Source organism: Scyliorhinus canicula, chromosome 1, assembly GCF_902713615.1.
Source record: "Scyliorhinus canicula chromosome 1, sScyCan1.1, whole genome shotgun sequence".
NCBI classification, from domain to species: Eukaryota; Metazoa; Chordata; class Chondrichthyes; order Carcharhiniformes; family Scyliorhinidae; genus Scyliorhinus; species Scyliorhinus canicula.
This window is the reverse complement of record NC_052146.1, coordinates 168,274,830-168,302,769: the sequence shown is the minus strand read 5'-3', so window position 1 is coordinate 168,302,769 and position 27,940 is coordinate 168,274,830. Positions and strand designations below refer to the sequence as shown.

General features: G+C 49.1%; 1 protein-coding gene across 1 annotated transcript in view; it reads left to right on the top strand.

Annotated features, from left to right (window-relative positions):
- tulp4a (TUB like protein 4a) overlaps positions 1 to 27,940 on the top strand; it is a 569,265-nt gene that overhangs the window by 440,757 nt on the left and 100,568 nt on the right. The window contains exon 13 of the mRNA XM_038802363.1: positions 11,580 to 14,068. Coding sequence (XP_038658291.1) covers positions 11,580 to 14,068 — 2,489 coding nt within the window. The remainder of the gene's footprint in view (positions 1 to 11,579; positions 14,069 to 27,940) is intronic.

Genomic DNA, 27,940 nt, shown 5'->3' with positions numbered 1-27,940 from the left:
AGTTAATGGTGGGTTGATTGGCATTCTGTGTTGCGGCGGTTAAATGTTATGTTAGTGAATTGTAGGGATTGTATTGTTGGGTTTGTTTTGTTGTTTCTTTCTCTGGGACTGAGTGGAAGGAGATGATATGTCTTGGCGGGGAGGAGCCACCCGCACTAGCTAGCTAAAGTCAGCTAGTGAACGGAGGTGAGGTGAGAGGAGGGCTACGGACGTTGGAGCCTGGATAGCAGGCTTCAATGGGCCTACGAGGCGAGCGAGAGGGGGGGAAGGGATGGATGTTGGGGGATGTTGTTTCAGGGGGAAATGTAGGGGGGGTTCTCGGGAGGGGGGTAGGGGTTCGATGTTAACAATGGACAGGGGTGGGTCAGGCTTATGGAATAGGGCCCGAGGGTATGATGATGGTGGATAAGAAAGGTGGGGGGGTGAGAGACCCCTAGTAAGGATAGTCACGTGGAACGTGAGAGGGCTAGGAGGTCCGATCAAGAGGTCAAGGGTGCTTGCGCATCTTAAAAGTTTGAAAGCCGATGTGGCAATGCTGCAGGAGACTCACTTGAGGGTGAAGCACCAGGTGAGACTTAAAAAGGGCTGAGTTAGTCAAGTGTTTCACTCTGGATTTGATGGAAGGGCTCGAGGAGTAGCAGTGTTGGTCAGCAAAACCAGATGGAGAAGTTGGTGGCAGATCAGGGGGGTAGATATGTGATTGTGGCAGGAGTGCTGGAGGGGAGATTAGTGGCGCTGGTAAGTGTATACGGTCCCAATTGGGGCGATGTGGGATTCGCGAGGAAGGTGTTTGGGGCCATTCCTGACTTGGACACACACGAGCTGATTGTGGGCGGGTACTGGAACTTGGTGCCGGAGCCAAGGTTGGACAGATCACGGCCGCGCTCGCTGGTCCCATCAGGGGGGGGTGAAGGCGCTGGCTGGGCTAATGGTGGAAATGGGAGGGGTGGACCCTTGGAGGTTCCTGCACCCAAGGGAACGGGAGTAATCGTTTTTCTCAGCAGTCCATAAGGTATACTCGCTGATCAACATTTTTGTGGTTGGAAAGGCTTTGCTGGCTGGAGTCAAGGGGTCAGAATACTCTGCAATTGCAGTGTCAGATCACGCTCCACATTGGGTGGATATGGTGCTGGAGAATGGTGTAGTGCAAAGGCCGGGGTGGAAACTGGATGTGGGGCTTTTGGGAAACCAAGTATTCTGTGAGAAAATTGAAAAGGTAATAAGGAATGTGTAGGTTTCAACTGTACGGGTGAAGTGTCGAAGGCAGGCGTCTGGGAGGCTCTAAAGGCAGTGGTAAGGGGTGTGGTAATTTTGTTCAAGGCCAGGGTGGACAAAGAGGAGAGGTTGGAGCGGCAGAGGGTAATAGATGAGATATTAGAGGTGGATAGGAGTTATGCAGAGGATGGGGACCCAGCGAAACTGGAAAAGAGGAAGGAACTACAGCGAGCTTCTACCGACTATCCACCAGGAAGGCGGTGCGCCAACTGAGACGAGCAAGTGGTGCCGTTTATGAACATGGAGATAAGGGTCGGTATATAAGGACACCCTATGCCCTATCCCCCCCACACTATTGCTTTCCATGCTCCTGAACTTCTTAATACGATGGCCAATGGCTCAATCGCAAGTGCAAACAGCAGGTCAGCTCTCGGAGGGAGGCAGCGGCAAGGGAAATTCTTCAGGTAAGGGATGGGGCCGGGAAGTTGGTGGTGGCTCTGGAGCTTATTAACAAGGTTTTTGAGGAGTTTTACGAGAGGTTGTACAGGTCAGAGCGACCCGGGGGAGACCGTGAGATGCTGGAATTTCTAGATGGATTGGAGTACCCGAGGCTAGGGGAGGCGGACAGGGCTACATTAGAAGGAGCAATACTGGAGCAGGAGATAAAAGATGCAATTGGGAGGATGCAATCGGGGAAGGTGGCAGGGCCGGATGGGTTTCCGGTGGAATATTATAAAACATTTAAGGATACATTGGCACCCCTGATGGTGGGGATGTTTGAAGAGGAGATAGGGAAGGGAGAGCTGCCACAAACCTTGGGGCAGGCATCGATTTCACTGTTGCTTAAAAAAGAAAAGGATCCGACGGAGTGTGGGTCGTATAGGCCCATATCACTTCTGAATGTGGATGCAAATGTATTGGCAAAGGGACTGGCGGGTAGGCTGGAGGAGTGCCTCCCGAAGATGATAGGTGAGGATCAGACGGGGTTCGTGAAAGGGAGGCAGCTGTTTTCTAAGGGTTTTGAACGTCGTTATGGCACCGGTGGAAGGGAAGGAAACAGGTGGTTGTGACATTGGATGCCGAGAAGGTGTTTGACCGGGTGGAATGGGAGTACCTGATGGCAGTGCTGTAGCGGTTTGGGATTGGACCAAGATTTGTGAACTGTGTAAAGCTATTATATAAGGAGCCGAAGGTGAGTGTCCGCACGAACAATATCAGTTTGAGATACTTTTCTCTCCACCGTGGGACGAGCAGGGATGTCCTATGTCCCCCCTGCTGTTTGCACTTGCGATTGAGCCATTGGCCATCGCATTAAGAAGTTCGGGAGCATGGAAAGCAATAGTGTGGGGGGGATAGGGCATAGGGTGTCCTTATATGCCGACGGCTTGCTGCTGTATGTGTCGATAGGAGGAATATTGGAGTTACTGCGGGTATTTGGGTCTTTCTCGGGGTACAAGCTGAACCTGGACAAGAGTGAGTATTTTGTGGTGTCTCGGCCAGGGTTGGGGGGGCTGCCATTCCGTAGGACTGGGACTCACTTTAGGTATTTTGGGGTGCAGGTTGCCCGGGAGTGGGGAAGGCTTCGCAGGTACAACATCACTAGTTTAGTGGGGAGAGTAAAAGCTGATCTGGCAAGGTGGGATGGTCTTCCTCTGTCACTGGCAGGTCGGGTACAGGCGGTTAAAATGAATGTGTTGCCGCGATTTCTGTTTGTTTTTCAATGCCTACCGATTTTCCTGCCAAAGTATTTTTTCAGGGAGATTGAGGGAAGGATTACCTCGTTCATATGAGGGGGAAGGTGGCCAGAGTGAGGAAGGTGCTTCTACAGAGGGGAAGGCAGGCAGGGGGTTTGGGTCTCCCGAACCTGATGTACTGCTACTGGGCGGCGAATGTGGAGAAGGTGCGGAGCTGGGTCAGAGGGGTTGATTCCCAGTGGGTCAGAATGGAGGAGAGTGTGTGCAGGGGGTCGGGGCTGAAAGCACTAGCAACAGCGCCGCTCCCGATAGCTCCGGGGAAAGACTCAGGGAGTCCGGTAATAATAGCTTCATTGAAAATCCGGAGGCAGTTTCGCCAATACTTCGGGTTGGGGGCAGGGTCAAGGGAAATGCCGATTCGGGAGAACCACAGATTTGAGCCAGGGAGGTGGGATGGAAGCTTTCGGAAATGGGAAGATAAGGGGATTAAGACGCTCAAAGATTTGTTTCTTCGGGGTCGATCTGCAGCATTGAGGGAGCTGGAAGCGAAGTATGGGCTGGAGCAGGGAGAAGTGTTTAGATATATGCAGGTTCGGGACTTTGCCAGGAAGGAGATACAGAGCTTCCCGGAGGAACCGGCTTCCACGTTGCTGGAGGAGGTGCTGGTGGCAAGAGGAATGGAGAAGGGGGCAGTGTCAGCGGTGTACGGAGCTATGTTGGAGAAGGCTAAGGCACCACTGGAGGGGATTAAAGCAAAGTGGGAGGAAGAGTTGGGAGAGGTTATAGAGGAGGGGGTCTGGTGTGAGGTGCTCCGGAGAGTGAATGCCTCCACTTCATGTGCGAGGGTGAGGCTGATACAGTGTTGTACAGAGCATACCTCACGAGGGTGAGGATGAACCGATTCTTTGAAGGAGTAGAAGATGTGTGTGAGCGTTGCGGGGGGTGGGGGGGTGCTAATCACATTCATATGTTTTGGTCCTGTCCAAAGCTAGGGGAGTACTGAAAGGAGGTGTTTAGGGTCATTTCCAAGGTGGTGCGTGTGAAACTAGACGCGGGTCCCCGGGAGGCCATATTCGTGGTGTCGGACCAGCCAGGGTTGGAAACGGGTGAGGAGGCAGATATTATAGCCTTCGCCTCGTTGATCGCCCGAAGGTGGATCCTGTGGAGATGGAGAGCAGCCTCTCCACCCTGTGCCCTGGCGTGGCGGGGGGACCTGTTGGAATACTTGACACTTGAGAAGGTTAAGTTCGAACTGAGGGGAAGCTCGTGGGGTTCTACAAGTCATGGGCATTATTTATTGTGCACTTTAAAGAACTGGATGACATCGAGCATTAGGTGGGGGGGCGGGGGGCGGGGGGGCTGTGTTTATTAAAGATGCTATGGGCAATCCCTGATTCCTTTTTTGTCATTTGTTTATGTAAACATGCAGGTTGATGTTTGGGGGTAGGTGGGAGGATGGGATCGTTGTTATTATTATGGGGTTTGACATATTTGTTGTTGATTATTGTTTGTTGTTGGTAGGTGTAAATTCGGGAGAAAATGTGAAAAAGGAGACTAAAAATAGTAAAAAAAATAAGTAGGGAGTGTGTTGTAGACAATGGCTCTTTCAGAGGCTCTGAAGTTTTTTGTGGCGGACACAGTCACATGCATTACCTTACGGACAAAGACTAAAAACAGGCTTTCAGAGTTGGCAAAAACATTGCAGTTAACATTACCTGACAAAATGCGAAAAGATGAGGTAATTATGGCGGTGGCTAAGCATTTAAAATTGCCTGAGATACAGTTTGACTCATTGGAAATAGCAAAAATTCAGTTACAAATTAAACAAATGGACATGAGAGAGAATTGAAGCAGCTTTAATACAAAAGAGAAAGAGAGGGGGGGAAAGAGATAGAGAGGAAAAAGAAAAAGAGAATGAAGAAAGGAAAACAGAAAGAATAGCCCTTGCAGAACAAAAAGAAAGAGAAAGGGAGATACAAATCAGGGAAAAAGATAATGAGAGGGAGTTTGAACTTCAGAAAATAGCCATGAAACATGACAGTAAGTTAAAATTGGCGGACGCAAAGGGAAACGTACAGTTGGATGATAGTGATGAGGTTAGTGAGAATGAGCATCATAGTTGAAGGCTTGGTGGGGATCTATTTAATATGTTCACGCTGTGCCAAGGTTTGATAAGAAGGAGGTAGAAGCCTTCTTCATTTCATTTGAGAAGGTGGCTAAACAAATTTAATGGCCACAGGACATGTGGGTATTACTGATTAAAACAAAGCTGGTAGGTAGGGCTAGTGAAGTGTTTGCATTACGATTGGAGAAGGTATCTGGGATGTATAAGGAGGTGAAAAAATCCATCTTAGGTGCATATAAACTAGTGCCTGAAGCCTCCAGACAAAGGTTTAGAAATTTAAGGAAATAATTTGGTCAGCCATAAATGGGGCACGATTCTCCGCCCCGCCACGCCGGGTGGGAGAATAGCGGGAGGGCCTCCCGACATTTTTCACGCCCTCCCGCTATTCTCCACCCCGACCCGTGCCACGAATCGCCGCTTGCCGTTTTTTACGGCGAGCGTCGATTCTCCGAGGCCCAGCGGCCAGGCCTTCACGCCCGTTTCAATACGGCAGCAAACATACCTGCTCACTGCCGTCGTGAAACGGGCGGCAGATGCCCGTTTGGGGCATCTGGGGGCCCGATTGGCACGGCAGTACCACGGCCATGCCAAGGGTGGCATAGGCCCGCGATCGATGCACACCGATCGCGGGCCGTGCGTCCGTAACGGACACACTCTTTTCCCTCCACCGCCCCGTAAGATCAAGCCGCCACGTCTTGCGGGGCAGCTGAGGGAAAAGACGGCAACTGCGCATGCGCGGATTGGCGTTGTCCAATCTGCGCATGCGCGGCCGACATCATCGGCCGCGTCAGCCGTGACGCACGGGGCCGTGCTCCTAGCCCCGCCCGGGGGGGAGAATCGGCCCTGGAAGTGGGCGTGAAGGCTGCCGTGGGTAACGGCCTGTCCCACGGCAGCCTTTACGATTCTCCGCATTTGCGGAGAATCTCGCCCATGGAGTTTGAAAGGATCAAACAGAGTAATTTTGATAGGTGTATAAGGGCTTTGAAAATAGATCAAACGTATGAAGCACTCAGAGAAATTATACTTTTGGAGGAGTTTAAAAATTCAATTCCTGATGTAGTGAGAACTCATGTGGAAGAGCAGAGGGTTAAAACTGCGAGGTTAGCAGCAGCAATGGCAGATAATTATGAATGAGTTCATAAATCAAAGCTTGGTTTCCGACATCAGTTTCAGCCTGTGAGGGATAGAAACTGGGGACACGACAAATACTCAAGTAGTAGAGGCAAAGGTGATCTGATGGGAGATAATAAGGAGAGTGCACCTCAGATTAAAAAAGGAATCCAGGAGGATGGAAGAGACATGAAAGGGTGGTGCAAAAGATTGTACAGCCTGATCAAAAAGTGATTGATAAGAAGGTGCCAGATCTCTTTAAAGAATTTACTTGTGTGGGTAAAGTTTACTCATGTGTACCAAGAAGGAGCAGGTAAAGAAGTCACAATTTTAAGAGATACTGGAGCTAGTCAATCTTTAATGGTAAGAGATGAGGAGTTACGTAGTTTGGGAAGAATATTTGCAGAAAAGGTGGTAATCTGTGGAATTCAGGTTGAGAAGAGTAGTGTTCCATTATATAAGGTAAGGTTGGAAAGTCCAGTGAAGAGTGGTGAAATGGTAGTAGGAGTAATAGAGAAACTATCTTGTCCAGGAATACAGTTTGTCTTGGGTAATGATATAGCTAGATCGCAGGTGGGAGTGATGCCTACTGTGGTTGATAAGCCAGTGGAAAATCACAACTGAAGTGTTGAAGGACATGTATCCTGGGATTTTTCCGGATTGTGTAGTAACAAGGTCGCAAAGTCACAGGTTAAGACTAGAGGAGAATTCAGAGAGTGAAGGTAAAGATGAAGTGCCATTGTCAGAAACGATTTTGATCAGATGGTTGGAAAAGAACAAGAACAGGTGGAGGATGAGGCAGGTATTTTTAGTTCAGCAAAATTGGCGGAGTTACAACAGAAAGATGTAGAAATTAAGCGGATGTATCAGAAAACATACATGAAACAGGAATCTGAGTGTATACCAGAGTGTTATTACCGGAAAAGTGATGTCTTGATGAGTAAATGATGCAGGCGGATGAAAAGTGGGCCGAAGTTCATAAAGTGGTATTGCCAGCAGGGTATAGAAAGTAGATGTTGCAAGTTGCACATGAGGTACCAGTGGGAGGTCATTTGGGAGTAAGGAAAGCTGAAGCTAAAATACAAAAACATTTTTATTGACCTGGACTATATTAAGATGTAGTTAAATTTTGTAGATAATGTCACACATATCAAGTGATAGGGAAACCTCAAGCAGTGATAAAAGCAGTGTTTTTAATACCCATTCCAGCATTTGAGGAACCTTTTACAAGGGCTTTAATTGATTGCGTGGGACCGCTTCCTAAAACGAAAAGTGAGAATCAATATCCTTTGACTATAATGGATGTGTCTACTAGCTTTCATTCCAGTACTTAACATTACAGCTAAAAAGATTGTGGAGAAGTTACTTAAATTCTTTAAGAGATGTGGACTACCCACAGAAATACAATAGGATCAAGGATCAAATTTTACCTCAAGGTTATTCAAAGAAGTTATGGATAGCTTAGGAATAAAACAATTTAAATCAACTGCGTACCATCCAGAATCGCAGGGAGTGTTAGAAAGGTGACATCAGACATTAAAGACAATGTTGACGACTTATTGTGAAGATTATCCAGAGATTGGGATAAAGGAATTCCATTCGTACTGTTTGCAATTAGGGATGCACCTAATGAGTCAACCAAATTCAGTCCTTTTGAACTAATTTTTGGTCATGACATAAGATGACCACTTAAATTGATTAAGGAAAAATTGGTGAGTGAGAAATCAGAACTTACATTATTGGATTACGTGTCAAATTTTAGGGAGCGATTAAATAGAACAGGTGAATTGGCTAGACAGCATTTAAAAGTTGCACAAAATGTGATGAAACGGGTAGCGGACAAGAAATCCAAAGTTCGTAGTTTTGCCAGTGGAGATAAAGTATTGTTACCAGTGGTAGGTGAACCTTTAAAAGCAAGGTTTTGTGGACCTTATCAGATTGAAAGGAAATTAAGTGAGGTGAATTATGTGGTAAGAACGCCGGATAGAAGGAAAACTTACCGCGTGTGTCATGTGAATATGCTTAAAAGGTACTTTGAAAGGGAAGGAGAGCAAAAGGGGGAAGGTTAAATGATTCTAACTCAAAGTGAGGAACCAAATCCAGACGATTTTGAATTTGACATATCTCAACTTAAATTGGAAAACGGAAGATGTTCTTAAAACTTAGGATAAATTGTTGAGTTAACTTCCAGAGGAAAAACGGACTGACCTAAAAGAGTTATTGATACCACATGGGTAAGTTTGTAGAGATAAGTTGGGGGGCACTAAAATGGCTATACATGATGTAGATGTGGGAAATGCTGTTCCAATCAAACAACATCCATATCGACTTATCCTTTTAAAATTGGCACAGGTTAACAAAGAAATTGAGAATATGCTTAAAAATTGCATAATTGAAGTGGGTTGCAGCCAATGGAGCTCACCCATAGTGATGGTGCCTAAACCAGACGGTACCCAACGGTTATGTGTGGGACAATATGAAATGAAATGAAATGAAAATCGCTTATTGTCACGAGTAGGCTTCAATGAAGTTACTGTGAAAAGCCCCTAGTTGCCACATTCCGGCGCCTGTCCGGGGAGGCTGGTACGGGAATCGAACCGTGCTGCTGGCCTGCTTGGTTTGCTTTAAAAGCCAGCGATTTAGCCGAGTGAGCTAAACCAGCCCCTATAGAAATGTTAATGCAGTTACAAGAACGGACTCCTATCCTATCCCACGTTTGGAGGATTGCATTGAGAAAGTGGGACAGTCAGCTTTTATTTCCAAACTGGATTTACTTAAAGGTTACTGGCGGTACCTTTATCCAAAAGGGCGGAGGGGATTTCAGATTTTGTGACTCCATATGGTATATGGTATACCTCACGGTAGCATGGTGGTTAGCATCAATGCTTCACAGCTCCAGGGTCCCAGGTTCGATTCCCGGCTGGGTCACTGTCTGTGTGGAGTCTGCACGTCCTCCCTGTGTGTGCGTGGGTTTCCTCCGGGTGCTCCGGTTTCCTCCCACAGTCCAAAGATGTGCGGGTTAGGTGGATTGGCCATGCTAAATTGCCCGTAGTGTAAGGTTAATGGGGAGATTCTTGGGTTACGGGTATACAGGTTACGTGGGTTTAAGTAGGGTGATCATTGCTCGGCACAACATCGAGGGCCGAAGGGCCTGTTCTGTGCTGTACTGTTCTATTCTATATACCAATTCAAAGTTATGCCATTTGGCATGAAAAACGCCCCAACCACATTTCAACGGTTAACTAACAAAGTCGTTTCAGAATTACCCAATTATGCGATATACGTCAATGATCTGGTAATTTTCAGCCAGACGTGGAAAGAACATTTAAAACATCTGATGGAGCTATTCGATCGACTTCAGGAGGCGGGATTGGTGTTAAACCTAGTCAAAAGTGAATTTGGAAAAAGCCCAAGTCACTTTCCTTGGCAATACAATCGGACAGGGTCGAATAGTCACATGCGATGTGAGAACAAAAGTTATTGAGGGGTTTCCAATACCCTCGACACAGTGGATTTAATCGAACATTTGTGGCAAATGTTTGCAGCATGGTTGCTCCACTGATGGACTTGCTGAAGAAACGTCGAAAATTTCAGTGGACAGCAGAGTTTCAACAGGCATTTGAAGGCCTGAAAGCTGTGATAACCAATGCTCCTGTGTTGGAGAATTACAAGGGACTCTGTGATCAGATTAAACTAAAGTATCTGACGTTAAAGAGAAATGCCGAGGTGTCGAGAAATGGATGGATCATGAAAAGACCTTTTTGTTCAAAGAGACTGTCAATCAAGAAGGATTCCAGTTGAAGGAAGAAGAACAAAAATGGACTGTTATTATAAATGTTTGTGTGTTTTGTTTTGTTAAAAAAATAAATGTATATTCACTGTCCATATTTCTAAGGATAGTGAAAAGGAAACCATCTTGAAATTGATGGTTTATGTTTTTTTCTTGGGGGAGGTGGCATGGGAATGTCACTTTAAGAAATGTTTGTCTGCTCAAGTGGCTGCAGTGATGTCAGAGTGTGGGTGAAGCTGAGCTCTGGCTCTGCTTTTTAGTTTTGCTTTGAGGAAAAGCTTGGGTGTGTCTGTGTTTTTTAGTTTTGTTTTCAGAGAGAAAAGCTGCTGTGAAAGCCAGCAGATGTGCATGGATCTCTCTACAAGCTAAACAGTGTTCATTTGGTTGATTTCAAAGTGCTGACTGCTCTCAGTAGAGAATTTAACCTGATCTCCGTGTTTAAAAAGGGTATTTTGTCTTCCGGATATTGTTTGGGAATTTATTAAGGGTTATCTATAGAGTGCTGTATTATTTGGGGATTTATTGGTGTTGATAGTTGTTAAGATGTTTACTGTGGGTTTATAAAGTGTTAACTGGTTTCATAAATAAATATTGTTTCAATTTAGAAGTACTGTAGATTTCTGTTTGCATCACGCCTGCAGAGTAAGCCTGTGTGTTCCACATAACCACAATCTATTAAAAGTTGTGGGTCAGGTGAACTCCATGATACACTTTGGGGTTCTCTAAACCCTGCCCAGAACAGTATTTCAGAACCTCCCAATCTTTGTGCCCAAGTCATTTGACTTGTCTCCAAGTCATGACTTTCTGAGTAAAGGTTTATTTTGCCCAAGATAATGATTTCTGCTAAGTTCCCTACCACTGATGTTCGGCTGAGTGGCTGTAGTTTCTTGGTTTATACTTCTCCCCTTAAGTAGTGATATGACATTCACAAACCTCCAGTCCCCTACACTGTTCCTGTATCCAATGAGGATTGAAAGACTGTGATCAGTGCTTCACTTCTTCCATCATTTCTTCAGTCAGGAACCTACATGGTGTTCCATATGAACAGGTGACTTCCTGACTTTGAATAATGCTCATCTTATTAGTGCATCTTTTATAATTCTGTCCATATTTTATCTCTTCTATTTTATTGTAACCTTCATCCACTTCCTTTTTGATGACAGATGCAAAGTACACATTTCGTCACTTAACTATGTCCTCTGCCTATACATGAAGATTTCACTTTGGGTCCTTAATAGACCTGAAAAATTTCCCGAGCTAGAGCTCATGCTCTTGCATTTTATGTGATAAGAAAATATTTTAGGCTTCATTGTAATGTTGCCTTCTAATCTTCTCATAGCCTCACTATGCCTTCCAAATTATCTTTTACAATTACCCCCATTTAGATATTGCACCAAACCAGTGTTGCATTGTGTCGTGCTGCTCAGTATACCACATCTTCACATGTTCATATGTTTTGAAGTATTGACACTATTACATAGGCAAACTAAAACAATGTTTCCTCTTTAAATTGTACAAAGTGGGTGTTGTGTACAGTGCAAAGGTTATTGGAAAAATACCATTGTCTGCTGTTTTTTTTGGGTATGCCAAAGGTATGACAAATATTTTGATCTGTTTAATTTTTTTTTTCCCTCTCTCCCCACAGTGAATGGAACATCTGGAGCTCCAGAAAACAACCCTTCTTGCACTGTTAACATTCCCATTGCACCAATCCATAGTTCTGCTCAAGCAATGTCCCCTACTCAGAGTATTGGACTTGTCCAGTCTTTACTAGCCAATCAGAATGTGCAACTTGATGTTTTAACTAATCAAACAGTTGTTGCAGGAGCAGTGGAACGCACTTTGGACAGTTCCAGCCAGTATGCAATTTCCAGTAGATTTTCAAATCCAGGTCAGGCAATTTTTGGAAGCTTGGAAACTGGCCGAATGACCGGTGGATTACAACAGCCATCGCCGCAGATCTCAGGGATGGTGCAGATTCCTGCTGTGGAACATGTCGAACGAGAACCCGAGCACTGTCAAAAAATCAAACCAATACGAACAATGCCACAGTTGGTTGAAGGCAACACGGTGGCATTCTGTGCAACTCCTGAAATACAGTTAGCTAAAATAAATCCACATCCACCTCCTCCATATCCAGGAATTACAATGACTTCTGCAGCCTCTTCTGCCACTGCTTCATCAGTGGACATTTGTCTGAAAAAAACAGATTTCTCCCTCTTTCCTACTGGACATCTTCAGACCCCTCTGGGTTATGAAAGAATCACAACATTTGACAGTAGTGGAAATGTCGAAGAAGTGTGTAGGCCTCGTATGAGAATATTGAGCAATCAAAATATATGTACCCTTCCAGGCCCAGGGCAATCATCATTACGCTTGCCTTCAGCAGATGCGAAGAAGATACAACAAGTATACGGTACACTGAATAGGCTAAGTGTCTCTCACTGTGTTATTCCGAGTGGGGATCCACCACCTTATCCTGATGCAATGAATAGAAGTCAGCGTGTTGTCAGTAACACTCTGCAAATGCCACTGCGAAGTAACAGCAGAGATGCCACAGCGAAGGTATCTCAACTGTTAGACTCACATAGAGCTGTCCAACATGGACACAAATCAAAAAACAGCTCTGTTTCTGCACAGTGCCAACAAACTTCTCTCAGATCTCCTCCTGCTCTCTATACCTGCAGTCAATGCATCAACAATGGAAGCAACAATGGTAACATTAATACTAGATCAGAACTACCTAATGGAACTGGTTCTCAGCATAGCACTGTAATTGTCCACTCAACTAGTACGTCACCCCTCTCTTCTCAGTCATCTTATAATCTACTGAGTCCCCAAGACAGTTGTCATGATAGAACTGAATATGTTAATAATGCTTTCAGTGAGGATGAATCTATTTTGCAGCATTGCCAAATTGAGAAATCTATGAGGCACATTGCACTAAATAATGAAATCAACATGAGTATGAAGCGGCCACCTCCATATCAGTGGGACCCAGCGGGAAGTGAGGAAATTTGGATTCCACAAGAACGGCCAACTCCAATTTCTGCCACAGGGTGTCATAAACCGCCAAGTCTCATCTTGGAGCAATCACATGTGGAAATATCTCATGTACCATTCATTCCTATTAAATCTCCTACCAGCCCAACAGTCACTTTCCAATCAAACTTTGGATTTACTTTACCGTATCCAGTAAGTTACAGTGCATCTCCTATTGCAGCATTTCAGGCTTCATTTCCTTCTTCAGAAGTTATAGGCCCACCACCATACCCACAGCAAGACCCTTCAATAGTTGTCCAGTCTGGATATACAGCTAACATTGGGTGTTGCCAATTGCCACCAATGTATCCAACCAGTAATACGTTTTCTAGTTTACAGCTTCCTCAGATTACTTTACACCAATGGAACGCCTACAGTTCTTGTTCTCCCATGCATAGTTCACAGGGAACTTTGAATTCAAAGCCAGACTTGCTTGTTGAGAAACCTGGAATACCTCCATATCCAGCAGAGCATCAAGATCACACAGGAACTGAGGTGATTGTGGAAACAGCAAACAGCTTCCAAGAGGTTGTCTCTCTGACAGAATCTCCTGTGCCCCAACGAACAGATAAATACGACAAGAAAAGCCGTAAACGGTTAGACAACAGACCAGAGGACGCAAATATGCAAGCAGTAACTGAAGGGAAAATAAAAAAAGAGGCAAAGGCTCTTACAGACTTTAATTCTCTCATTTCTAGCCCGAGACTAGGAAGAGAAAAGAAAAAAATCAAAAGCCAAAAGGATCAGATGAAATCCAAAAAGTTGAATAAAATAAGTGAATTTCAAGACAGTTCAGAAAGTGAGCCAGAGTTATTCATTAGTGGAGATGAGTTAATGAATCAGAGCCAAAGCACCAAAAAGGTTTGGAAAACTAAGAGGAGCCTAAGGACAGCAAATGAAACTGATGAGCTGAAATGTCGAAGAGCAAATGAAAAAGAGGATGGAAAGTTTGGAAATCAAGGGTTTGTGTATGTAATGGCAAACAAGCAACCACTCTGGAATGAGGCAACGCAAGTATATCAACTGGACTTTGGAGGAAGAGTGACACAAGAGTCAGCAAAAAACTTCCAAATCGAATTGGAAGGCCGACAGGTATTGTAAAATACTGTGTACAAAATCAATTGCTGCAACACATCACAGTCAACATCTATTATGGTCGATTCGTTGTTGATTTTTGTTTCAAAATTATTCGTGCTCATGGAACCATGAGAGGGCGATGGCTTGCTGCTCATAATATCCATAGGAGGGTTCTGGCATGGTGCTTACAAGTCTCATAAGAGGGTGCTGGTTTGGTGCTCATGAAACACAAGAGGGTTTATGGTTTGGACAAGGTACTGAAAGTTAGAAGTGTAAAGGATATTCATAGAGATGTATTCCTTAATGTGAGGGTTCTTCAAAATTCTTCAAAATGAACTGTATTTAACAATTGTGTTTTCCTGACTCAATAACATCCACTTTACTGGCACTTATAAAAGCACAGACAATTAAAATGAAAAGATGTTAATCATCATTCTTAATTTTTAGATATAATCCGTTTTCAAACAACTGACTATTGACAAGTCTTATAAATGTCCTTTTAGATGGTAAAAGATTGAAAATTCCAAAATGCAACCTCTTGATTTTTTTCAAGATATTCTTTCAATCGCTCCAGTTTGTGGGCAAGTTAAAACAGCCATTCTCAGCAATAAATCTTTACTGTAGATAAAATAATCTAAGGTTTGCAAGGAATTAAATAGATATCAAGGGCCTATGTGGTTTTACAAATCATTTAATTATTGAAGAACAATACAGCACAGGAACACGCCCTTCGACCCTCCAAGCTTGCACCGACCATGGTACCTGCCAAGACTAAAACCGTATGCACTTCCGTATCCTTCCATTCCCACCCAATTCATATATTTGTCTAGATGTCCCTTATGTAATGTGACATGAATCCAAGATCCCGGTTGAGGCCGTACTCATGTGTGCGGAACTTGGTTATAAGTTTCTGCTCGATAGGCTTATAGCCAAGTTCCGCACACATGAGTGCGGCCTCAACCGAGACCTTGTATTCATGTTGCATTACATTCACCACCCCCCCCCCACCATCTGGCCTGGGCTTGAAAAATCCTACCAACTGTCCTGGCTTGAGACTATTCACACCTCTTTAATCTGGCTTTACCACTCTCACTGGCTCTGTAAAGACTTAATTTGCTGCAAATGCTCGCATTCAAAGTATCATCTTGCATTTTTGATTTTGTCTATCTAAATATTTCTGGAACCTACCTCTTCATTCACCTGAGGAAGGAGCTTTCATTAGCTCCGAAAGCTAGTGATTTGAAACAAACCTGTTGGACTTTAACCTGGTGTTGTAAGACTTCTCACTTTACTCATAATCTTGTAGACCTCTATCAGGTCGCCTTTCGACCTCCGTTGTTCCAGTGAGAACAGATCGAGTTTATCTAACCTCGCCTCATAGCTAATACTCTCCATACCAGGCAACATCCTCGTAAACCGCTTCTGTACCCTCTCCAAAGCATCCACATCCTTCTGGTAGTGTGGCGACCAGAATTGTACACAGTATTCCAAATGAGGTCTAACTAAGGTCCTGTACAGCTGCAACATGACTTGCCAATTTTTATATTCAATGCCCCAACCAATGAAGGCCAATATGCCGTATGCCTTCTTGACCACCTTATCCACATGCATTGCCACTTTCTGTGATAGATGGACATGCACGCCCAGAACTCTCTGCCTGTCAGTACTCCCAAGAGTTCTACCATTTATTGTGTAATTCCTACATGCATTGGACCTTCCAAGACTCCACCAATTTTTGTGTCGTCTGCAAACTTACTAATCAGACCAGCTACATTTTCTTCCAAATCATTTATATACACCACAAACAACAAAGGCCCAGAACTGATCCCTGTGGAACGCCGCTAGTCACAGCCTTCCATTCAGAAAAGCACCCTTCTACTGCTACCCTCTGATAATAATAAGAATACTGCTGATAACATTTTGAATGTTGTTTGTTATTCAGCAATTATTTGTTTATTTCTGCCATCCTAAAGAGCAAAATTACTTGTGAAGAACTAAGATTAGTAAATTGCTAAGTATATCACCAGAAGTTTTCAAGCTAATTATACAGTTCTTGAATTTATGAATATTAATAATCAAAAGATCTCACATTTTGGTATCTCAATCTTACAAAGAACATGCAATTAACGGACAAACGACATACCATCACCTTTTACTAATAATACAAATGAACAAGGGGAGGAAAAATGTGTGACATACAAGAAGTACAGCTGAGACCTATAAATGATCTAATTGTTGATTTATTAAAATTGATCTCCTGGTAAAATAAATAAAATTTGTAACCCTCACATCTGACTTCATAAATCAAACATAATGGAATTTTACTTGGATAACTTCCAAAAATGAGTATGGGAATCCCAGTATGCGACTAACCTCTGTGTATTCATTGGTATACAGACAACATGCTGCTTTTTTTGATTGCCTTCATCATTCATAGTATATATTATAAGAACCAGGGAGGTTATGTCAGAGCTGTACAGTACTTTGGTTAGGCGACAGCTGGAGTACTGTGTTTAGTTCTGGTCACCGCACTATATGAAGGATGTGATTGCACTGGAGAGGGCACAGAGGAGATTCACCAGGATGGAGTATTTTAGCTATGAAGAGAGACTGGATAAGCTCGGGTTATTTTCTTTGGAGCAGATAATTCAGGAATTAGGAGCAGAAGTAGGCAATTCAGCCCTTTGAGCCTGCTCCGCCATTCAATCAGATCATGGCTGTTCTCTTTCTGGTCTCAAATCCACCTCCTTGCAAGCTCCCCATTTCCCTTTAATCTGTTTTTTTTTTAAGCAGAAATCTATCCATCTCCTTCTTGACACCATTTAATAATTCAGACTCCACCGCACTATGGGGCAGTGAGTTCCTCAAATTCACCACCCTGTGCAAGAAGTAGTTCCTCATCTTATTTTAAATCTACTGCCTCTCAACCTATATCTGTGACCTCTGTTCTAGATTGCCCCACAAGGGGCAACATTTGGTCGGAAGGAAATTAGTATTAGCAAAGAAATGGTTTTGGGAAAATTAATGCGATTGAAGGTGGACAAACCTCCAGGGCCTGATAATCTTCATCCCAGCGTAGTTAAGGAAGTGGTCCGAGAAATAGTAGATCCATTGGTGGTCATTTTCCAAAATTCTCTGGAATGGTTCCTACAGATTGGAGGGTAGCGAATGTAACCCCGCTATTCGTAAAGGGAAGTAGAGAGAAAACAGGGAACTATAGACCAATGAGCCTAATGTCGATAGTAGGCAAGTTGCTGGAGTCAGTTATCAAGGATTTTACAACACAGCATTTGGAAAGCAATGATGTAATCGGACAAAGTCAGCATGGATTACAAAAGGAACATCATGCTACTAGAATTCTTTGAAGATGTAACTAATAGAGTTGACCAGAGAGAACCGGTGGATCTGGTTTATTTAGACTTTCAGAAGGCTTTCAACAAGGTCTCACATGGTAAATTAATATTTATAGTCAAAGTGATTGGGATTCTGGGTAGTGTCTTGATATAGATAGAAAGCTGCTTAGCAGACAGGAAGCAAAAGGTTGGAATAAATGGGTCTTTTTCTGATTGGCAGGCAGTGACTAGTGGGGTACCGCAGAGATCTGTGCTAGGACTCCCACTGTTCACATTATAAATGATTTAGACTAGGGAACTAAATGTATTGGCTGGGATTCTCCGATCCCCCGCCGGGTCGGAGAATCGCCGGGGTATGCGAGAATCGCGCCACGCCGCTCCGACGCCAGCCCGCCGATTCTCCAGCGGCGATTCTCGGGCGCCCGTGGGATCGCCACTGCACCAGTCGGAGCCATTTAAATCGCCCCCTCCCCCGGCGATTCGATGGGCCGAGTGCCTACTGAGTTCGGCTGAGTCCTGCCAGCGAAGATTACATATGGTCCTACCCAGCGGGACCTCGGACGTCTGGCTGTGGGGGGTGTCCTGGTGGGGCGGGCGGGTGAGGATCTGACTCTGGAGGGGGCCTCCCCGGTGGCCTGACCCGCGATCGGGGTCTATCGATCGGCGGGCATGCTATTTCCGTGGTGGGCCTATGTTGCCCAGCGCCGGGCCCCTGGAGGGCTCCGCCATATTGCCCGGCTGCCGGCACGGAGACGGGAACCCACGCACATGCGTGAACTCGCGCCGGTCATGGCGCGCTGGCTGGAGCAGTGGACACCACTCCATCGCCATACTAGCGCTCTGGGAAGGGATGAATACCTGGTCCTGGAGGCCTGTTGACGGAGGCTCGCGCCGCTTTTGACGCCGGTGTCAGACCTTGGCCACGGGATCAGAGAATCCTGGCCATTATCTCCAAATTTGCAGATTATATAAAGTTGGGTGGGAGGGTGAGTTGTGACGAGGATGCAGAGATGCTTCAGCAGGATTTGGGCATGCTGAGTGAGTGGGCGCATGCATGGCTGATGCAGTATAATGTGGATAAATGTGAGGTAATCCACTTCGGTAGCAAAAATAGGAAGGCAGATTATGAGGTTAGGATTATATTCATTGGAGTTTAGAAGAATGAGAGGGGATCTCATAGAAATTTCTAACAGGACTAGACAGGATAGATTCAGAAAGAATGTTCCCAATGGTGGGGGAGTCCAGAACTAGGGGTTTGAGGATAGGGGGTAAACTTTTTAGGACTGAGGTGAGGAGTCATTTCTTCACCCATTGAGTGGTGAAACTGAGGAATTTGCTGCCATAGAAAGTAGCTGAGGCCAAAACATTTTGTAATTTCAAGATGAGGTCAAAACGTTTTGTAAACTCCAGCGAGGAAAATGAAAAAAAAAACAGGTGAAATTGTGAGACTAGCTAAGAGGAAAAAGGAAGCATACATAAGGTCTAGGTGACTGAAGACAGACAAAGCTTTGGAAGAATATCGGGAATGTGGGACCAATCTGAAACGAGGAATCAAGAGGGTTAAAAGGGGTCATGACATATCTTTAGCAAACAGGGTTAAGGAAAATCCCAAAGCCTTTTATTCATATATAAGGAGCAAGAGGGTAACTAGAGAAAGGGTTGGCCCACTCAAGGACAAAAGAGGAAACTTATGCGTGGAGTCAGAGAAAATGGGTGAGATTCTTAACGAGTACTTTGCATCGGTATTCACCGAGAAGAGGGACATGATGGATGTTGAGGTTAGGGATAGATGTTTGATTACTCTAGGTCAAGTCGGCATAAGGAGGGAGGATGTGTTGGGTATTCTAAAAGGCATTAAGGTGGACAAGTCCCCAGGTCCAGATGGGATCTACCCCAGGTTACTGAGGGAAGTGAGAGAGGAAATAGCTGGGGCCTTAACAGATGTCTTTGCAGCATCCTTGAACACAGATGAGGGTAGGGAAGCTGCTGGAGAAGATACTGAGGGATAGGATCAATTCCCATTTGGAAGAAAATGGGCTTATCAGTGATAGGCAACATGGTTTTGTGCAAGGAAGGTCATGTCTTACCAACTTAATAGAATTCTGTGAGGAAGTGACAAAGTTGATTGATGAGGGAAGGGCTGTAGATGTCATATACATGGACTTCAGTAAGGCATTTGATAAGGTTCCCCATGGTACACTGATGGAGAAAGTGAAGTCTCATGGGGTTCAGGGTGTACTAGCTGGATGGATAAAGAACTGGTTGGGGAACAGGAGACAGAGAGTAGTAGTGGAAGGGAGTTTCTCAAAATGGAGAACTGTGACCAGTGGTGTTCCACAGGGATCTGTGCTGGGACCACTGTTGTTTGTGATACACATAAATGATCTGGAGGAAGGTATAGGTGGTCTGATCAGCAAGTTTGCAGATGACACTAAGATTGGTGGAGTAGCAGATAGTGAAGGGAACTGTCAGAGAATACAGCAGAATATAGATAGATTGGAGAGTTGTGCTGAGAAATGGCAGATGGGGTTCAATCCGGGCAAATGCGAGGTGATGCAATTTGGAAGATCCAATTCAAGAATGAACTATACGGTAAATGGAAAAGCCCTGGGGAAAATTTATGTACAGAGAGATCTGGGTGTTCAGGTCCATTGTACCCTGAAGGTGGCTTTGCAGGTCGATAGAGTGGTCGAGAAGGCATACGGCATGCTTTCCTTCATCGGAAGGGGTATTGAGTACAAGAGTTGGCAGGTCATGTTACAGTTGTATAAGACTTTGGTTCGGCCACATTTGGAATACTGCGTGCAGTTCTGGTCGCCACATTACCAAAAGGATGTGGATGCTTTGGAGAAGGTGCAAAGGAGATTCACCAGGATGTTGCCTGGTATGGAGGGCACGAGCTATGAAGAGAGGTTGAGTAGATTAAGATTATTTTCATTAGAAAGATGGAGGTTGAGGGGTTACCTCCTTGAGGTTTACAAAATCATGAGAGGTCTAGACACGGTGGATAGCGAGAAGCTTTTTCCCAGAGTGGGGGACTCAATTACTCGGGGTCACGATTTCATGGTGAGAGGGGAAAAGTTTAAGGGAGATATGTGTGGAAAGTTCTTTACGCAGAGGGTGGTGGGTGCCTGGAACGCATTGCAGGCGGAGGTGGTAGAGGCAGGCACGATAGCGTCATTTAAGGTGTATAGACAGATACATGAATGGGCAGGGAGCAGAGGGATACAGATCCTTAGAAAATAGGCGACAGTTTTAGATAGAGGATCTAGATCGGCGCAGACTTGGAGGGCCGAAGGGCCTGTTCCTGTGCTGTAATTTTTCTTTGTTCTTCTTTTGTTCTTTGAGTATAAGCCCAAACTGTTTAATTTCGCCACATACTTCAACCCTTTCATCCCCGGAATCAATCTGGCGAACCTCCTCTGAATTGCCTTCAATGCCACCACATCCTTCCTCAATTAAGGAGACCGAAACTGGACACAATACTGCAGAGGGGCAGGTAGTATTGAGGAAGCAGACGGGCTGCAGAAGGACTTAGACATTCTAGGAGAGTGAGCAAAGACGTGGCAGATGGAATACAATGTAGAAAAGTGTGAGGTCATGCACTTTGGAAGGGGAAATGGAGGCATAGACTATTTTCTAAATGGGGAGATGCTTCGGAAATTAGAAGCACAAGGGACTTGGGAGTCCTTGTTCACGATTCTCTTAAGGTTAATGTGTAGGTTCAGGCGGAGTTAGGAAAGCAGATGCAATATTAGCATTCATGTCGAGAGGGATAGAATGCCAGGATGTACTTCTGAGGCTGTATAAGGTTCTGGTCAGATCCTATTTTGAGTATTGTGAGTAGTTTTGGGACTATCGAAGGAAGGATGTGCTGGCATTGGAAAGGGTCCAGAGGAGGTTCACAAGAATGATTCCTGGAATGAAGAGCTTGTCGTATGAGGAATGGTTGAGGACTCTGGGTCTGTACTCATTGGAGTTTAGAAGGATGAGGGGGGATCTTATTGAAACTTACAAGATACTGAGAGGCCTGGATAGAGTGGACGTGGAGAGGATGTTTCCACTTGTAAGAAAAACTAGAGGCAGAGGACACAATCTCAGACTAAAGGGACGATCCTTTAAAACAGAGATGAGGAGGAATTTCTTCAGCCAGAGGGTGGTGAATCTGTGGAACTCTTTGCCGCAGAAGGCCGTGGAGGCCAAATCACTGAGTGTCTTTAAGACTGAGATAGTTAGGTTTTTGATCAATCGGGGTTTATGGGGTGAAGGCAGGGGAATGGGGATGAGAAAAATATCAGCCATGATTGAATGGCAGAGCATTCTCGATGGGTCAAGTAGCCTAATTCGACTTCTATGTCTTATGGTCTTATGTGGTCTCACCAACACCTTATTCCAATGCAACAACACCTCTATATATTCCAGTCCTTTTACAATAAATTCTAACATTCCATTTGCCTTTTTAATTACATCCTGTACCTGCATATCGACTTCTGTCTTTCATGAACAAAGACACCCAGATCCCTCTGCCCAGACACATTTTGAATCTGCTTTCCATTTAGATAATTTGCCTTTCTAATTTTTCGGCCAAAATGGATAACCTCACACTTATTGCCATTAAACCCCATCTGCCAAATTTTGGCCCATTCTTTTGGCTATCTATATCTGTCAGTCAACTCTTTTTGGGCTGGATTCTCCATTGGCTGATGCCAAAATTACGAAATGCAATTGGGCAGAGAATAGGTTCCGACGGCAAAATCATGGCGGGCGCCGATCTGACGCAATTCTCCGTCACCTCGACAGCGGCATCAATGTGGTCCGGAGCGCATCCACACAGTAAACACCGTTTGCATATCATGAGCGGGCCTGACCCAGTATCCTCCGGGGCCTCCGTGATCCTCTGCCTCTGATGGGCCGAGTTCGTGACGGCGTGGTTCGCTTGAGCTTTTAAAAATCGGGAAACTGGGATTGGATTCTCCGAAAACTGCCGCGATGGCCGGGACCCGGTGCCAAAAATGGCGCGGATCACTCCGGCGTCGGGCCCCCCCAAACGTCGCGAAGTATCTGGGCCCGAATGGGCTAGCAGTGACATGACACCATTTGCGACAACGTCACCCACCATGGACACAAAAGACGCCACACCCCCCCCCCCCCCCCCCCCCCCCCCCCAGAAGACCCGCTAAGATGGCCGCCCGCTGCGCAGCCCCGAGGTTCCAGGAGCGCAACATCGAGGCGCTCCTGGATGCAGTAGAGGAGAGGAGGGAGGCCCTGTACCCCAGGGACATGGCCGCAGGGTCGCCGCAGCCGGCGCCTGTGGAGGGAGGTGGCAGAGGCCGTCAGCGCTGTGGCTGTGACACCGAGGATAGCCACCCAGTGCCACAAGAAGGTGAACAACCTCGTCAGGGCAGCCAGGGTGAGTACTCCCCACCCGATGTACGGCACACCCCCAGGTGCAACCAACCCTAACGCTAACCCACCCCTAACCCTAATGTGCTGCACACCTCTGCCAATATACGCCGTTGGCGTGCATTCATATACCTGTCTAACACTGTTGCCCTTTACCCCTGCCACCCACCCGCCCGCCCCCCACAGGAGAAGCGTGCACACAACAACAGGGAGCGTGAGAGGACTGGAGGGGGCCCAGCTTATGAGAGACCATTCACCGTTCATGAGGAGAAGGCCCTGAAACTGGCAGGCGGACCTGAGGACCGGGAGGTTGCCGATGCAGAGGTCGGGGGCCCATCAGCAAGTGAGCCACCCACGGCCCGTCCCCATTCCCCCATATCCCCCCTCCTCCATTTCCCCCCTCCCCCATATCTCCCCTCCCCATATCCTCCGTCTCTAATTCCTCCTCCCCCATATCCCCCCTCCCCCATATTCCCCTCCCCCATATCCCCCGATCACCGCCCGCGTGTCGAACCATGCATGCTGTATTGTGTATTGCAGGACCAAACGTCGAGGCACCCGTCCCCGCGGATGCCGACCGCCTGCAGGACGCCCCAGGGGGCCCACAAGAGAGGGAGAGACCCGGCCCCTCTGGCATGCGACGCCCGCAGGATGCCCCAGGGCGGCCACGAGAGAGAGGGAGAGACCCGGAGCAACAGGGAGACGACGGCCCCGTCTCGTGCGGGTGCGGCGACGCAGGCTTGTGACACCCAGCGACGAGGGAAGCAGCCACAGGCCCCCGTCGCAGCCGAGCCAGGACACCACTACCCAGGACAGCCCTACCCAGGACACCCCTACCCCGGACAGGCCTACCCAGGACACAACTACCCAGGACAGCCCTACCCAGGACACCGACACATATGACACTGAAATACAGGACACTGACACACAGTGGACGGGTGGAAATGAGGCGCCACCCCAGAGCACCTGATGACTGGCTTGCAGCAGCTGCAGATGCAGGTGTAGGAGTGCGCCCGCGTCCAGGAGCTGGGAGTGGTGCCGGTCATGCGTGCCCTCCAGGCCGAAACTGCACGGGTGGCGTCCGCGGTGGAGGCAATGGGTGCGACGGTGTCCGACATGGGGAGTAGGATGCGAGGCCTCGGGCGTTCTGTGAAGGCGGCGTGCGTGGCCCAGGGCATGGCTTCCCTCTCACAGGAAGCCATGAGCAAGAGCTAGCGATAGGTGGCAAAGGCGCTCAACGCCGTGGCCCAGTCTCAGCAGGCCATGGCGCAGTCCCAGCAGGCAAGGGCCCAGTCTCTGCATGCCATGGCCCAGTCTCAGCAGGCCATCACTGAGGGCATCGGCGCCATTGCCCATGTGCTAGCCGGCGTCGCACAGTCACAGACAGGGATGGGCAACTCCCTGAACTCTATGGTTGCAAACCCGCAGACCCTTGTCGATACTACCACGGGCCTCCAGGACTGGCAGCACCAGGTGTCGGGGGGGGGGGGGGGGGGGGGGTGTCGGATGGCCGGTCCGTTCGCACCCCCGACCCATGTAGAGGCCCTGGGGCTATCCGGCACCCCAAGGAAGGAGGAGGTGCTGGGGCAAGTCCGGGGTCCCCCTGTAGGGGAGGTGCCGGACTGCCCCCCCCCCCCCCCCCCCCCCCCCCCACTTCCGTCCCAAGTGCATCTGGTGGGCAACGGGCAGGACAGGCTGGCAGCTCGCCATCCCAGTCGCCCAAGCCGCAGCCTGGCCCGTCTAGGCCGGGCCGCTCCAGGAAACGGCCGCCAAAGGGATCCCAAGTCAGAGGGCAGGAATCACAGGAGTCCACCTCCAGTTCTGCTGTACCATCTGGGGAAACGCCTAGGCGTAGTCAAAGGGCCCGTAAGGCCAAACAATTAGACATTGAGTAAGTTGGCACGGGTGCACGGCACAGACGGGTTTTAGGGGCTAGGGCACGTGTATGGACTGCTTGTTATTAAAATCACTTTCACACCTACAGAAGCTGCCTTTGTGCTCCGTCCGAAGCGTGCGGGGGTGTCATGTACATTGAGCGCCAGTGTGTGTGTGAGGGGTGGTCTTACATCGACCCCAGGTGAGTGTGCCCCCCCCTCTCCCTGGGCCGCCCTCTCCATCCCCCTGGGCCGCCCTCTCCATCCCCCCGGGCAGAGGACGGGACCGTGCGCTGCAGTGTCACGGCCGCATGCAGGGATGGTCTGGGTGGATGGTGGTACTGTGGCCATGAGTCAGACATTGTCCAACGATGTGGAGCCAGGAGCTCATCGCAGAGCGGGTCGTCATCATCCTCCATGACCTGCAATAGACACGCTTCCACCGGCGACCGTGTGAGCCCGGCCCATCGTGCCGCAGGTGGATCTGCAGTGGAGGGGTGGTGTGCAGGCGGGTGGGATGGGTGTGGTTGGTGGGGGGGTGGGGGGGGGGGGGTGTTGGTGCTGGGTGGGTGAGGGGGGGGGTGAGAGTGTTGATGCTGGGTGGGTGAGGGGGGTGAGGGTGGTCGGATGTTGCCATGGTGTACGGTATGTGGCCATACTCGCCAATTCCCACGCCCCCTAGTCAGTGAACCGGGCGGCTATCAGCCTGTCCCGTGCCCGCTGGCCCAGCCGGTAACGGTGGACAGCAACCCGCCCATGTCCAGCCCGTCTGCCCTGACCATTGCCCCATCCCCCTCATCTGGGGAGGACTGTGCCTCTTCCTGCTGCTCCTCCACTCACCCCTCTGCTGGGCTATGTTGTGCAGGGTGCAGCACACCACAATGATGTGGCCGACCCTATCTGGTGGGTACTGGAGGCCCCCCCCCCCCACCAGAGAGGTCCAGGCACCTGAAACGCATTTTGAGCACGCCAAAGAACCTCTCTATCACACCCCTGGTCGCTGCATGGGCATCGTTGTAACTGTTCTCCGCATCACTCTGTGGCCTCCGTACAGGCATCATCAGCCACGACCGCAACGGGGAACCCTTGTCGCCCAGCAACCAGCCCCTCAGCCGGGGGTGGCTTCCCTTGAACATGCCGGGGATGTAAGACCGCGACAACTCGTATGAGTCATGAACACTTCCCGGGTACTGGGCACAGACGTGCAGGATAATCATGCGGTGGTCGCAGACCACCTGGATGTTCATAGAGTAGGTCCCCTTCCTATTGGTGAACACGGCCATGTTATCTGCAGGTGGCCGCACGGCGACGTGCATCCCATCGATCGCGCCCTGGACCATGGGAAAACCGGCCACAGCAGAGAACCCCACGGCCCGGGCGTCCTGGCTCGCCTGGTCCACAGGGAACCGGATGTAGCGGTCCGCAATGGCATAAAGGGCGTCTGTCACTGCCCGGATGCACCGGTGCACCGATGTCTGTGAGATGCCAGACAAGATTCCACTTGGCGCCTGGAATGACCCCGTGGCATAAAAGTTCAGGACCACCGTAACCTTGACGGACACGGGGAGAGGGTGTCCTCCCCCAGTGCCACGTGGTGCCAGGTGTGCCAGCAGGTGGCAGGTGTGTGCCACGATTTCCCCGGTTCATCCGGAGTCTCCTCCTGCATTCCCGGTCCGTAAGGTCCTGGGTACGACGAACGGGGACGGTACATACGGGACCTCCTTCGGCGTATCCGTCGCTGTGGCGCCACAACGTCGTCCTCCCTCTCCTCGTGCTCCTCCTCCTCTTCATGCTCCCCCTGCTCCTCCTCCTCGTCCTGTCGGGCAGGTGGCCCTCCAGCCTGGCCGGCTACCCCTCTGCGGCAGCCCTCGCCGCTGCGACAGTCTGTGCCGCCTCTCTGGCACGCTCCTCATCCTCATCCTCCAGGGCAATATGTAGAATAGAGGCTGCCGCCACGATGTTGGCCGACCAGAAAACTTGACGGCCTGCGTGGCGGGGGGGGGGGGGGGAAACAACATGTCATGATTGCCCGTACCCCCCATTCCCCCCCCCCCTCCCCCTGCGCAGCCAGATGCCATCCTCCAAGAGTCGCGCCCATGCAGCCCATGGCACCTGGCCAGGCGGACAACCTCCCTTGCCCTCACCCCCCTCTCCTGCACTCACCCCCCTCCCTCCCCGGCACTCCCTCTCACTCCCCCTCCCCGGCACTCCGTCTCAACCCCCTCCCCGGCACTCCCTCCCACCCCCCTCCCCGACACTCCATCTCACCCCCCCTCCCCGTCACTCACCCCACCTCCCCGGCACTCACCCCACCTCCCCGGCACTCACCCCACCTCCCCGGCACTCACCCCCCCCTCCCCGGCACTCCCTCTCACCCCCCCTCCCCGGCACTCACCCCCTCTCCCCGGCATTCCCTCTCACCCCCCCCTCCCCGGCACTCCCTCTCACCCCCCCTCCCCGACACTCCGTCTCACCTCCCTCCCCGGCACTCCGTCTCACCCCCCCCCAGCACTCTCCACCCCCCCCTCCCCCCCAGCACTCTCCACCCCTTCCCGGCACTCACCCCCCCCCTCCCCGGCACTCGCTCTTTCCTCCCCTCCCCGGCACTCAACCCCCCCCCCTCCCCGGCAATCTTCCCCCACTTCCCGTCACTCGCTCTCACCCCCCCTCCCCGGCACTCCCTCTCACCCCCCCCCTCCCCGGCACTCCCTCTCACCCCCCCCTCCCCGGCACTCCCTCTCAACCCTCCCTCCTCGGCACTCCCTCTCACCCCCCCTCCCCGGCACTCCCTCTCACCCCCCCTCCCCGGCACTCCCTCTCACCCCCCCTCCCCGGCACTCCCTCTCACCCCCCTCCCCGGCACTCCCTCTCACCCCCCCTCCCCGGCACTCCCTCTCACCCCCCTCCCCGGCACTCCCTCTCACCCCCCCTCCCCGGAACTCCCTCTCACCCCCCCTCCCTGGCACTCCCTCTCACCCCCCCTCCCCGGCACTCCCTCTCACCCCCCCTCCCCGGCACTCCCTCTCACCCCCCCTCCCCGGCACTCCCTCTCACCCCCCTCCCCGGCACTCCCTCTCACCACCCCCCTCCCCGGCACTCCCTCTCACCCCCCCTCCCCGGCACTCCCTCTCACCCCCCCTCCCCGGCACTCCCTCTCACCCCCCCTCCCCGGCACTCACCCCCCCCTCCCCGGCACTCACCCCCTCTCCCCGGCAACTCCACCCCCTCTCCTCGCATTCCCTCTCAGCCCCCCTCCC